Source organism: Dendrobium catenatum, unplaced genomic scaffold, assembly GCF_001605985.2.
Source record: "Dendrobium catenatum unplaced genomic scaffold, ASM160598v2 fragScaff_scaffold_1024, whole genome shotgun sequence".
Lineage (NCBI taxonomy): Eukaryota > Viridiplantae > Streptophyta > Magnoliopsida > Asparagales > Orchidaceae > Dendrobium > Dendrobium catenatum.
Genome location: NW_021319486.1, coordinates 2020508 through 2035338, shown reverse-complemented (window position 1 = coordinate 2035338; position 14831 = coordinate 2020508). Strand labels below are relative to the sequence as shown.

General features: G+C 37.5%; 1 protein-coding gene across 1 annotated transcript in view; it reads left to right on the top strand.

Moving 5' to 3' along the window:
- LOC110115990 (probable receptor-like protein kinase At2g42960) overlaps positions 1-14311 on the top strand; it is a 42637-nt gene extending 28326 nt beyond the window's left edge. Inside the window, exon 8 of the mRNA XM_020849414.2 lies at positions 13884-14311. Within this exon, the coding sequence (XP_020705073.1) occupies positions 13884-14012 (129 nt within the window). The 3' untranslated portion in view covers positions 14013-14311. The remainder of the gene's footprint in view (positions 1-13883) is intronic.
- The last annotated feature ends 520 nt before the right edge of the window (positions 14312-14831 follow it).

The window sequence follows — 14831 nt, the reverse complement described above, 5'->3', positions numbered from 1 at the left end:
GAATGCGTAGGAGCCTTCTACTGTAGATTGTGGGCATTTGCATTTGTCCTGTTATATACTGAATACATTCGTAGGAGGTGTTGTAGTTTGATTGATGTCGAATCTGACTCAAGTCTGAGTCCAGTTCGAATCAACCTCCTGAGCTCAGTGTGCAAGGTTGTTTCTTTGTCCCTTGTAGTCCAAGTCTTGTCAAATTTTAGCGTCTTCCGCAATTACTTCCTTTGAATTTGAGTTCGAATGTACGTTCAAATGATTATTCAAAGTCTTCTGGAGTATTTGCAGGTTCATTTTTGTGTTCAAATTGATTTGAATTTGATTCCAATTTGGTTTATTTTATTTTGATTTGGTCCTTTAGAAATCATTTGAATTTTGGTTCTGATTTAGGTTCCCAAGTCCACTGTTCAAGTTCATATGAGTTCCACTGCTCGTTCTTTTGGGTTCAAAAGTCCACAAGTCATTGTTCTTTGGAGTCCAGACTCTTATTCTTTTGAGTTCAAACAGGTCCGAGTGTGATCGTACATTCACCCGAAATTTCGGCAGCCTCCTGGCGTCTCCCCCGTTTAGGGGAAAACTACGAGAAAACTGGACCTTCCCACCACGCGCAATAAAGGCGTTCATGATAGGTGCCCTCTTTCGAGGACACCGCGGCCGTGTAAAGTCTTTATCCCCACCACGCGCAATACAGGCGTGCATGGGATCTTCAGTACCTGTTGCAAGAAAAGAGCAGTTTGCTTTCCCCCCGCTCGAGGGTACTTATGAATTATTCCGGCTACGCAAAGAAGAGAGTACACCAGGCTCACCTGGCCTCGTCGTGTGCGTCAAACCGGTTTCCCTCCTACCACGCTCACTAAAGACGTGCTTAGGTGGTCCGTCGGCTCGACACGCATGTCGAGGCAGGTGGGCGAGGGTCGCTTACTTACCTCGTCGTAGGCGTCGGACCGGATTCCCTCCTACCACGCTCAACAAAGGCGTGCTTAGGTGGTCTACCGGCCCGTCGTACACGCCGAGGACGGAAGCTTGAGTTTAGGGATTATACCTTTGGGGACCCAGAGACCGGCGGTGGGGGCTCGTGGACCGAGGCAAGGAGAAGCAAACATTTTTGTATTTTATTAATCTTAGTTAATTATAATTAATAATAATTTAATTTAATTAATTATAATTAATCACTATTAATAATAATTAATTAAAAAAATAACATAATCAATTATGATTAAATTTAATTAATCATAATTAATTAGAAATCATTTTAATTAATTATAATTAAAAATAATTAAATTATAATTAACTGAATTAATTAACATTAATTACAATTAATTAAAATTAATATAAAAAATATATATATTTTTTGCTTCAGTTTGAAGGATTTAAGGGATTTGGCCGAGAAGCATGTGCAAAGGGAGAAAGTTACCCTCACACAGAGCGAGCTCCAGTCGTCTGCTCCGATCAGACAGGAAGGGAAGACGTCGGAGGAGCGATCGAACTGCAAGAAAGGAGTCGGAGAAGTGACGCTAAAGGGAGGAAGTTAACTTCACGCCAGTGAGCTCCTGTTGTTGCTTTAGATCAAAATGTCGTGACTTCCGAGCCGACGGCAAGGGAAAGTCGTTGAAGGGAGCGACTTCAAACAGCCACGAAGGTGCCGAGGCAGCAGCACGAAAGGGAGAAGGTCCCTTCATAGCAGGCGAGCTCCCATTCCTCTTCCGATCAAAATGTCGAGCTTCCGATTCAACAGGAAGGAGAGCCGTCGGATGGGGAAGCCGGAGGAGATATCGAGTGGAGAAGAGCTCGGGGTCGTGTGCGTAAGAGCTCGGAGAGGAGCGGGATCGGGAGTCCAGGGGAGAACGGAGAAAGCCAGCAAGCGCGAATGAAGAGCTCTGTCTCGTTTTAATGCCGAGCTCGATCGTGCGTTCTGCCAGCGACGTGGGAGGAAGTCGTGCACGACGTGCGTCGTGGCCTCGACGGGGAGTAGGTAAGATTTGAAATTTCCCTTTTTTTGTTTCATTTCAGCAGGTCAACACAAACATTCCCAGAAAAACAGAACTAACATAACTGAAATATGCCTGAAGAGTTGCCAAAAGGAATAAAGCTGATTCCTGTCAAAAATATGGACTCAGAAGAATTAAATGCGACAACCAATTAAGATTTCATAGCAGTCAGAATGCTCAAAAATAGTAAATTCCCCCGGTTGCTAAAGATGACCGTCCAAGAGGGAAGCTGCAAAATCTGTCAACAGGCCCACAAATAAATTCTTCATCATAGTCCAGTTCATCATGAAGTCAGAAATGATATACTTCCCACATTCAAGGAAAGAGCTCCAGAAGACTCAAAATCCTTCAATTTCTTGATCTTAACCAAAATTGCCTTTTCAATGTGATGCCAAACCGTGAAAGCACATTTAATCTCAGATCCAATTCTTCTACCATTTCTTTCTCTCCAAATGAAATATAGAGAGCAACACAAGGCAAAGCTTATATGCATTAGTAGCATTTTTGGAGTCCTTGTAGCGACCAAATATAAATTCGAATGCTTGATGAATGTTTCACCTAAGCAGAAATGTTGAGTGGGAAGGGATGATTCCAGTGACAACTTTGAATGAAAATTCACATTCAAAGAATAGGTGGGGGAAACATTTTAGGGTAAGCAAAGCAGAGGGGACAGGTAGGATTTACCAGCAAGTTCCTTTTAATCAAAACATCAGCTAAGTCCACCACATGTAGCCAACTAAGCGTAAACAGAAAATCTCAGGGAGTATTTATCATGCAATATGTTTTTAAACCAGGCAACAGGAGAATAGTTATCATAAGAAACATCATGAATTTTTTTTAAGGAAGGATTAGTTAAGTTCCGTCAACGAACCTGCCATGGCTGCTATCATGATTGTCAACCGAGGAGATAAGAGCAGTAACAGCCATTGGCCACTCTGATGGGATTCACCAGGAACCGTTAGTAGTAATATTTGAGGTAAATAAATATTCAGAAGCTGCAACAAGATGAGTATTAGGGGATTTCTTCATGTAGTTCCCATGAAGCTACGGATCCCACAAAGTAGAAAATTTACTAGCTACATTTCTAAAGAAATAAAGGTGTGGCTTAATAATGCTTGGTGTTTTAAAAATATTTTTCCATAATAATGTGCAGGACCCAAACTTATGATTCCACACAGATATATTTGTATTTCCACCAATCAAGGTTTAAAATTGCGTATTCGGGTGTTGAGGCGTTTTTCGTTCGTGAGGCGAGGCGTAAGCCTCAAGGCGATTTGAGGCGTAAGCCTCAAAATCAAAAAATTGCGTAAACATAAAATAATAAATTTTGTATATACTAATGAGTAAATAATATATAAAACATAAAAATGCACAAGATAAATAGCAATGACATTAACATATCACATAAGAAGTTAAGAACTCACTAGTCATCAGCATTATCATCACTCATTAGTCATCACTAAGGGGGTCTTCATTTGAATCATCATTATGATGAGCTGCTCTCTCCTATTCCCCCTCTCCTATAGAGTCCAATATCTCCCAATCAGCTTCTTCTTCCTCATTATTAGTTATCTTCCTCTTCCCTAAATAGTAAATATTTTTTAACAATATCATAATGAATAATAGTGTAATACATTAATAAAAGTTTAAGAAAAGAAAACTATATTATTTATATACCTTTTTTGATTTGTTCTTGAGTTGTGATGAATGTAGATGCTTTAAGACCATCAAAGAAATCAACATTTAAATCTTCATCTTGTAATTCAGACGGCATCACTTCAACTTCATCATCTACAAACCACTCATCATCAGATGCCACATCACCACAAAGCAAAGGATCTTCATCACTTATTATTCCTTTCTTCTTCAAATTTCTATCTGAGTCTCTTATTATACATAATATACACCAGTGAGTTCATCCTCAATGTCGACAAGCGATTTCTCCTCTTTGTATGCACTTGGTTGTAGGTACTCCAATTCCTTTCACAGCCAGATGAAGAGCATGTCAAGCCCAAAACTTTCACAGCAAAACGTTGTAATTCTGGAGTCCCATCACCAAATTGAATCCACCACTCAACTGGAGATCGTTTGGCAATTGTATCTTTTGCTTGTTGTAATCCAAAAAAACCTTCTTTGTTCCTAAAAGGTACCAATTGCAAGTCAGCATTTGATCTTTCAGTTGCATCACTTATTAGACGATCCATGCAATGATATAATCCCAACTTTATTTCAGGGTTTGTAGACTTGTTCTCTGCATATTGATACTGAGGGTTTAGGTAGTAGCCAGCGGCAGGCAAGTGTCGGTGAAGCTGTAGTTCCCACCTATCATCAATAATATTCCAAATTTCCCTAAAGCTTCCCTCACTGCCTCCTAAGTTGGAGGCAATCATCTCTTTGGCTTCATCCATAGCATTGTAGATGAAACCCATTGCAGGCTTCTTCTCAGCATCCACCATCCTTAAAACATGAACCAAAGGTCTAGTGGTTGTAATGGCATATAAGACACTTTGCCAAAATCTGTCATTTAAAACAATCTTTCTAATCTCTTTTCCCTCAGCCTTCTTCGCCCAAGCACAACTCAACCACTGTGTAGATGTGAACATAGCCTCTAAAGGTTGTCTGGCATCCAGCATGCTCTCTAAGGTCAAGTATGCGGTGGCAAATCTTGTTGCGGCTGGCCTTAGAATTTCTTTCTTCGAAAACTTTCTCATAAGAGCTAGAATCCAAGAGTGGTTGTAAATAAACTTGGTTATTTTTTTGGCTTTAGTGAGTGCATTTTTATGTTGAGGTAGATCCCCAAGCTTCTCAAGAATCAGATCTATGCAATGTGCAGCACATGGAGTCCAATACAAATGTTTCCTCTTCTCCATAAGTTTATTACCTGCAGCCTTATAAGAACTTGCATTATCTGTCACAATTTGTACAACCAAATGTTCTCCAATCTCTTCAACAATGCTATCTAATAATCTAAATATGAACTCAGCATCTTTGACCTGGTCAGATGCTTCAATTGACCTTAAAAACACAGTACCATAAGGATTATTAATGAGGATGTTGATCAGACTTCTATGTTTGATATCAGACCACCCATCTGACATAATTGTTACTCCTGTTTGGGCCCAAGTCTTCTTAATTTCTTCAATGCTTTTATCAGTGCTTTCCAACTCCTTCAAAATCCATGTTCTTAAATCATACATGGTTGGAGGTTTGAACCCTCTCCCAAATGCTCCAACTGAACGAATCATGTTGTAATAAGCAGGTGATGTTGCAACATTAAATGAAATTGCATTTTCGTAGAAGAATCTGCCTATATCCTTACACACTCTCTCCGCGCCTCTCTTGCATTTTCTGGGGCCATCTTCTGTGTAGTAGAAGGCCTATCCTCTGATGTGTCAACCATATAATGATCCATAGGCCCTCTAGCACCCCTAGATGAAATGGGCTTCATAGAAGAAGATGAATCCCTGACGCTGCGCTCACTCCCGTAGTAAGATCCAGCATCAACTCTATCCTCAAATTGCTTCTGTGCAAGATGTTTTGATGTGATAGACTTATTCATGTATGACTTTATCTCTTCCCTTACAGCATCAGGAACTTTGGAGCATGGAGCAACATTCTTGTGAGAGCCTGAAAGGTGTTCCTTCATCCTAGTCACACCACCTTTCACAACTTTATCACAGTAATTGCATTTCAGATAGACATATGTTTTATCACTTCCTCCTACATCCACCTGAGTGCTATATTTCCATGCTGGATCTTTTCTATGACCTGATGCAGCCTTATCCTTATTTTTGACCATCCTGATTGAGAGAAATTTTAGGAAGCAAACGAGTTCTTACTAATCTTTTATATGACCTGATGCAGGTCGGAGGAGACAGCAGCCTCGGAGGCTCGGACAGAAGCGTACGCTGGTCGGACGGAGAAGACAGCAACCCAACTCGCAGTCTCGCAGTAGAAGAAACCTCCAAGCAAATAAGTTTAGGGTTTAATATGCGGGCTGGATGTGTTCAGTATTATATAATGTCGAGCCGTCGATAAAGCAGAACACTGCGTACTCTATGCGTATTTATGCGTATTTTGTGCGTACACCCTACGTGCATATTGCGTGTTTTGGAGCAGATGTAATTTAATGTATGATTTTGTAGTAGTAGTTAATAAAACATGATTTTCTAGGTATTGTTTGAGTACCAGGAGTGTTAATTATTTTATTGTGCGTACATTATGCGTATCTTATGCGTTATATATTGGTAAACTATGCGTTCACCATACGTTTTTTGTGCGTGGTCTCTGCGTCAACATTGCGTATTTTTAATGAAAGATAAAGTCAAAGAGAAAAAAGAACATTTAATGTACATCTTTAAATACAAAAAAAAGAACATTTAATGACTATGTACAATATAAAAAATATAAGAACAAATTAAAAGAACATTTATAACAAATACAATTTTACAAGAGACCCTAATGTACATCTTCAACAAGACAACAACATCAACTTTCCTACAGGAATTATGATTGATGTCTTGTCCAATATAAATCACCTTGACAACCAAGCCTTCCCTCCATCACTGCGATACTTATCCTCCTCCCATGTTCCTGATGCCAATAACTTGTTAACAGAAACCTGGTCAGGTTAGAGAGGTTTAAGTTTACAAGTTATTGGCATCAATTTCATGGGAGGAGGATAAATATCGTAGTAATGAATGGAAAGCTTGGTTGTCAAAGATTATTTATATTGGACAACAGAAGGTAAGATTTTTTACAAGAGAAGCTTGCTTTGACACTTTGCCATAAGGCAAACGTTCCCGCATTATATAGTGAAAAATTTAATGTTGAGCAATAGTAAGTAATAAATTGTAAATAAAGGCTCATAAAAATTCAACCTACCCTATTATCCTCCCAACCATATCTGCCACCCGTCAGTCCACAGCTAACGAAAATTATTATTCATGTCACGGCCCCTCAGTCCATACTCCATACTAAATGTAAGTAATCAAAAATATTTAATAGAATGTGTGCGTGTTTTATGCGTACTAAATGCGTAATTTATGCGTTTGTTGTGCGTGCCTTAAGCGTATGTTATGCGTATTTTATGCGTTCGTTGTGCGTACTATGTAAAAAACATTTCAAAATCATTTATAAAATTATTATTTTTTGCTTTAAAACAAATAAGAAATTCAAACACTAATCTTTGAACGAAATTGCCAAACACAAACTTCCAAACAAACATCATATTCCTTATTCCTCTTCCCTAAATACAATCCAACAAGAGCCATAAACCATTTGTACTTGTTCAAGTATCATGTTCAAGATTAGAAAATGAAATCATACAAATCTAACAAGAGCCATAAACATCATATATTCATATTCCTTATTTCTTCATCATTTTAATGTAAGTAACTTACAAACAAAGATATATATTAATTAAAATATTTAATAGAATTTTATGAATAAAATTTACTGCTTATGTGTGCGTGTATCATGCGTCCGTTATGCGTACGGTATGCGTTCGTAATGCGTATTTTACGAGTTCATTATGCGTATTTTATGCGTTCGTTGTGCGTTCTATGTTTAATATGTAAATTTTTCGTTGTGCGTTCTAGTAAGTAATAAATGCTCATAAAAAATCAATCTACCCTATTATCCTCCCAACACATACTAGTCATTCACACATACCTGTCTAAAGGCTCATAATAATATAATAGAATTTTGAAAATAAAAATTACTGCTTATGTCTGCGTGTCATCATGCGTGCCGTTATGCGTACTCTATGCGTTCGTAATACATATGTTGCGAGTTCATTAGCCGTATTTTATGCGTTCGTTATGCGTACTATATTTAAATAAATATTTATACACAGAATCAAATGAAAAACATTTATACACAGAATGAAAAATTATCATTTTGACAACGTTTTACAATAGTCATTCATACCATTTCATGTTTCTAGCAAATTCTGTCCTATACTTTGGCATGTGTGTTGCCAATTTGTACTATCAGTCAAATCAGTGTTGCCTTCAAGAATTATTCTTTCCATATATTTAAAGACAACATTCCACAATCAAAAGAGTTCTGTGTTTTATGCGGTTTTATTCCTTTAATGGTAGGAAAGCTTCCATTTTCTATATCACTATCAAAAGCTACTTTCGTGGTCAGAAATAGGGCTTTAACTTGAAATATACGTAGAGCAAGGATTAGTTCTGTAAATTTTTTTAAAATTTGAAAGAGTTATGTTCATCTAAATGACCTAAGGTATCTAACAGACTAACACTTACGATTTTGGAACAACAAGCCTATGCTCTTTGACGCGGTGGTCCAATGAGTCATAAAATTTTCCACTTTTTTTCTTTCAGCAAACCAACCAGAGGGTAATTGTGATCGGAGTCAATGATGGTTGTAATAAAATGTTGTTTGAAGTAACAGAAAAATCGGTTATGTTGGTTCGATTTTGCAATTTGGATAATTCTTCCATTCCTTTGTTATTCTGCAAGTGTAAGTAGTAAATGTAAGAACTAAGAATGAGTATATTAAGTTACTTATCTAAAGTTAAACTGATAAATTGAATACTAAGTTAGCTAACCAATAGATTTGAGAGATGTATAGAATTTATAGGTACTTGTACTGGCATAAGGTTACACTTTCATCTAAGAGATAGACAAAAATATCTACATGTTCATTGCCTAAATAACTGTTCGCTTAATAACCTCATCAATCTCAGATCTAGAAATAAGAATGTTAATAACAAACACGATACTATCATCCCTGCAAAAAAAAAATAAATATATAAAATACGCATTTCATAAGCATAAACCCACGCATATCATACTCATAACACACGCATATCATACGCATACCACACGTATATAATAAGCATAACCCACGCATATCATACGCATACAACACGCATATCATATGCATATAGATCTTCAAACAAAAAAAAGGTTGTAATTTTTTACCTTTTAGAGTACTTTTGCAAATCATTTTTAGCACAAAATTTTCTCTTCTCAGAAGTCAAACACATAAGTCCTCTTTAATTTTTTTATTTCAGCTGGCATAAACATAAGTTACAGGTTTTATTTGAATGTTATCTACTGGTATTGGTTCATTTGGTTTGTATATGGAACAAGTTGCATTTCTGCTTGGGACTGGCTCATTTGTTGGGATTGGATCTTTTGGTAGGATTGGATCTTTTGCTGGGATTGGCCTCATTTTGTTCATTGGGGGCTGTGTGGTGTGGATATCTGATCTCTGTCTCTTATTGGAAGATGAAGAGTAAGCTAATAGATCTTTTCTAAGGAACTACTTTGCTCTGATCAATAATAATTATTGAGCTTGACCTCAATAACTCCAACTCTCTCAGTAAGATCTTCAAACTTTCATGCTAGCCTGCTTTCAAATTCTCAAAAAAAGTTTTTGTGCATGTTTCTTGTGCAGGATTTCATGATTGTTTCTGTATAGACTGAAGTGCATTCAGCCAGAAAAACTTAAATGTGCGTTACTAAGGAGATTGGTGGGGTCTTGCTGAGGAGGTGGGGTATGATGGGGAGATTAGGGGGGTTGTTTTTTGATGGGTGGATATGCTCGATATGAGTGGGAATCAGGGATTGTAGGCAGTCTGGTGGATATTTCTCGACATTAACCATATCCATTTCTTCCTGGGAAACTGCTGTAGACATTACAAAATCTGACTTTTCCTTATATTAGCAAATAAGTTAGTGATCACCTCTGTAGTATAACAATATCATCAGCCCTTCGAGAAAACGGGGCCTTTTGTCAGACATACATAGGGAGCATGAGAATAGTAGTATGCTCCAAGAACCAAATCTGCCCATAAGATGAAAGAAAATTTTAACACTCATATTGAGCCAATAAAATTTTGATATGAATTTAGCCAGTTAGCACTTAGCACTCACAATTAGCAGAGGTACAAAACCGTTGATGTAACCTGCTGGCTTCTTATTTAAAATCTTGGAGGCTGCCTATTAAACTCTCCAACATAAAAACTCCCTAATTGAACCTAGCCCAGTTTATTTGACAAAAAAACATCTGGATTATTTGCTATTCTTTGATCAACCGAGGGCGTTTTGAAGAAGTGTTAAGTTGAAGAAAAGTAAATTGAAAATAAATACATGATAAACGTTCTTAACATAGTCTCCGGGGGGGGTTTGCTTCTTCACTCCGTCATGTCATTCCTTATTTCCGTTGATGTAACTGAAGTAATGTGCTAAGGAATGGCGCAGGATATTTATTCTCCTTTATTTGGCAGACCAGTAAGAAGGGCCACTTCATCAGCCAGTGAAAGGAATGGGTTGACCTTTTATAACAAAGCATTGTTTTGAAATGTCCCACCTTGAGATCAGCTCAAAATAAGAGGGACATTTTGCTCAAACCCAGGAAATTCCAAAACTGTATTCATCTTTAAATGCTTTCAATATGTCCTTGACTCAGGAGTAATTTGCCGAGCAAAGTTATCACAGATTATTCGAAACGAAGAAACATAACATCTATAGGTAATTGGGCGAACATATATCTGAAAATTGTAAAAAATGATTAGATTAAAAATAAGTAAATGAGATACGCACAAAACACGCACAACTATACGCAGAAAATATAAGCAACTGGTTACGCACAGTGTACTCACAACATACGCATATATTACGCACACATCACACACACAAGTGCAGGAAACATACAACAAATTATACGCACGCATAAAGTACGCAGAGTTTAAGCACTGAAGTACGCAACATGTATGCCATTGTGTACGCACAAAAGAATGCATTGCGTGACGCACAGCCTACGCATATTTACTCGATGGTGTTAAAATTTGCTGTTAGGTTTTAGTGCGTTTCAAATTTCCATAAATACATATCTAAAAGAATCACCTATATAAACATATAAACGACACTCAACGACCCAATACAAATACAGAGAAAACACGAGTGGCCATCACAGCTATCAAACATTAAAAAGTTTCGAGGAAGCCATGCGTATGACATAGAATTTAGCATATAAATCGGAAAGTCACTCTTTCAGCAGCCTTGAACGGCGAACGCATAGCAACCACAAATATACGGCATTACGAAACAGAAACATAGCATTAATATACCCTTTTTCTTTGGGGGTGACGCCACTTAGAAGCAAACTGCAGTGAAGAATGCTTGAATTCCTGCGGGCTGAATGCTTGAAATTCAAAGATTTACTGTAACTTGAAAATCGGAACGTCCGACTCGCCATCGCACCTTTACAAGCGGTTTAACATGTGATGCCACGTCGACATTTCACTAGGCGCGCCACGTCGGCCAAGTGGTGGCGGTCCGAATTGAAAAAAAAAAAAGATAAAATTAGGTTAAATTTTAAAAAGGCGACGCTTAAATATATGAGGCGAGAGGCGCGCCTCAGTAAACTTGAGGCGTAAGCCTCATAAACTAAACTTATTGCGTAGGCTTTGAGGCTTAATTGGTCGAAAATGCGCTGAGACGCGCCTTTTATTGCGCAATTTTAAACGTTGCCACCAATTAGTGAGAATAGAATTGTTGTGAAGGAATCTCCAAACTATGCCACAATTGTAGGCGAAAACAATATCATTGAGAGCAGGAATATTAAAGCCCCCATACCGTAGAGGTTTGCAAGTATTCTTTAATGCAATCAGATGAGTCGTTTTCTCATTAATATCACCAATGAAAAGAAATCTAGCACTTACCTTGTTGATGAATTTAATGCAGGCTTTAGGTAACATTGCTCCCCTAATCTAGTATCCAATGGTATTTCATATGTTAAATCTGAGATATTGAAGTCTCCCAGTCAGAGAGGGATTTAATTTTGAAGTTGCAATGAGAGCAATATCATGGGTGGAAGTAAATGTTCATTGATTAGTGATAATCTCCTTGATATAGTTGTGGTTTCTCCTTCCCTTAATCTTGCCATAAGGAAATTTAAGGTCTTCTCCTTTGTTTAACCACTTAGATCTGCCTCTTTGAATAACCCAAGAGGCCCAATCAGCACTATCGTTGGAAAGCTTATCTCCCAAAATTTTAGCCAATGCATTAAGTTGAGGATTTAGGGGATCAAATGACAGATGCTTAAAAAGCATGCACCCTGTTGGAATTCTCGGAACTTCAAAGATTTGATGAGAAGATTATAGGAGCATCAATCCACTTTCCTGATTCTAGATTTGAGCTTGCTTAAAAAGGAGTAAAGATAATGTATAGGGTCCCCATTATGGGGTTCAATAAAGACACTATGGGGCTGTTTGGTTGGCTGTAAAGTGAGTCTAGTGTAAAGTAAATAATTGGGCTATTTGGTTATCTGTAAAGTGAATGCAGGGGAACTATTTTTTATGTTTGGCTGGGTGTATGTAGAGTAAACTAAAATCAGAGGCCATTTGGATGAGATATTCAATTGAGCAACTAGTGTGCATATTCCCAAATTAAATTTATTTTCCATATTGAAGTCGCACAATCGATCAAACACATAAGACACACCTTGCAGCTACAGGTTCCTGCATGGGGTGGTCCGGCCATCCTGCGGCTCAAGGTTTCTGTACGGAGTGACGTACATTGCATTGCTTAGAAATGTAAAGGTATACCTTGGAGCAAAGGAGCGTCTCATCCAGGTTGCCGCTTCGATCAAGCTAGCTTCATCCACTGCTTCGAAGCAGATACGAGCGAATCAGAAGAATCGTCTGGTGGAGATAAATGGAATTCAGGGCGGTCGTCCCGGAGGCGAATGGCAAAGTTGGAGCAGAGATTCTCCGCGCTATTTGTAGCAACGGCCGGCTTCGTCAATTTTGAGCGAAGTCAAACAAAACTGGAAGAGCCAAAGAATCGACTCCGCATGCAAGCAATGAAGTCGAACAACAACGGAGAAATATAGAAGATGAAAATCAAATTGTGGACGCCTCCTAAAGAGTGATGTCGAGTAGAAATGAAGGTGCCAAATAAGATACTGTCCTATGAATTCCTTTCTTGCTTGATTTTGAGTGGGTTTACTTTACGCCAAAAATGAATTAAGGTGGGAATTCTGAATACACTGCGAAATTATTTTACCTCTGTGGCCAACCAAACACCAAATAGTTAAAAAGCAAAGCATTTTTTATGCATTGCATTAACTTTTCATCCAACCAAACAATCCTGGAGTAAAACTTCCCAAAATTGAGAAAAGTTGCTTATGTAGTTTTTAAATAGGAAACGATGATTTAATTTGCAGTCGGAAGTGGTGAGAATAATCATGGGTGAATGATCTGAGCAATTGGGAGATTCCACTTTATAGGAGCTAGTGAAGTGATCCAGCCAATCCTCATTAATAAGCACCCTGTTTACTTTAATGTGTATAAGGTTCTCCGATCTTTGGTTGAGCCACAAAAAAGCCAACCCACAGAAGCCAACTCGTTCAAGTTTGTATAAAAAATCATATTGTTCAACTCCCATAACTTATTATTTACCCCCACTTTATCTTGAGAGAATCTACTACAGCTAAAGTCTCCCAGAATACGGCAAGGAATCTTAAGATTATAAACTCGAGAATTAATAGCTCTTAAGGAGTTACATAAACTAGATTTTCACCATAGGAATTCGAGGCGTAAACTGCTGTGAGCATAAAAGTTTTAGTTCCAATCAAATTTGAGTTTCCCATGGATAAACTGAGAGGTAGAGAGGATGGAAGTGAAGTTGACATGATCATAATTCCATTTCAGCCAAATTCTGCCCTGAGAGGTCATAAATTATGGGAGGAGCCTTTGTTAGGTAAGAGCTTATGAAAATTGAAAAACTAGAGATCATTCTCGCAGCGCTCCCGAACCCACCGTTCAATGTTCTAGCAATGGAATATTGTTATATTGTTTTTTGGGACATATATTGTTATATTGTTACAACATTAGGTATCATATGTTATTCTAATTGACAGGACAGGAGGCATCGAAGGAACCGGGCTGGAAGCAGTGAAATAGACTCCCAGCGAGATAACTCTGATACGGACAAAAGTGATAACCCAGATTCTAAGCCGAATGCCACGAGCAGCAATTCGAACAAGTAGGATGTTGGCGTTTGAGGGGAGATGTCATCTATTGTTTCGTTATTCTTTGAGCCTTGCAGCAGTATTGTGTTTGCTTCCCCCGCAAAGTTCATACGTGAATTGTAGTCAAGGGCAGGGCATGTAGTCCAATCTCTGTATTTTTATTTTCTTTTTTCTCTGTTCTTTATTGCACTTTTAATTTAGATCAGGATTATATATTTTATGTATAAAGATTTTATAGTACCCAAAACACGTTGTACAGGGTAACGTTTGTAAGGGTTCAAATGGTGTTTGCTAAGATTGATTTGTGTTTCGTGTCATGGGAACTTAAATTCGTTGCCACTGCTAACCAAATGGATTCCTTCAATAATAATAATAAAAAAAAGAAAATAAACTAGAAATTGGAAATTTTATTTAAATATGCAAAATTAAATTTAGGAGAATTTGCATATATTTTACAAAATTTTTATATATTGATATGTACTACTTTAGCTTTTAAATTAAATAAAATTATGCATGAACAAATATATTTTATATGAAATAAATTAATATAAGTGATTTTTTATGCGATTTCAAAATTTAGTATATATATATATATATATATACAAAAAATTTATGATATGTATGTACTTTCCTCTTAAATTTAATAGTGACCCTTAAATTTAATTAGTGTTTATATAAATAAGAGGAATTGGTAATGCTAAGCCAATGGAATTAGAGTTCCTTCCGGGTCAATAAGAAAAAAATTCTAAGTAGAGGGTCAGCGTTTGATTTGGGTTATTAAATTGATGGAGACTTTATTCCAATTCATGTTATACCATTGGAGTTTGTCTAGTAGAA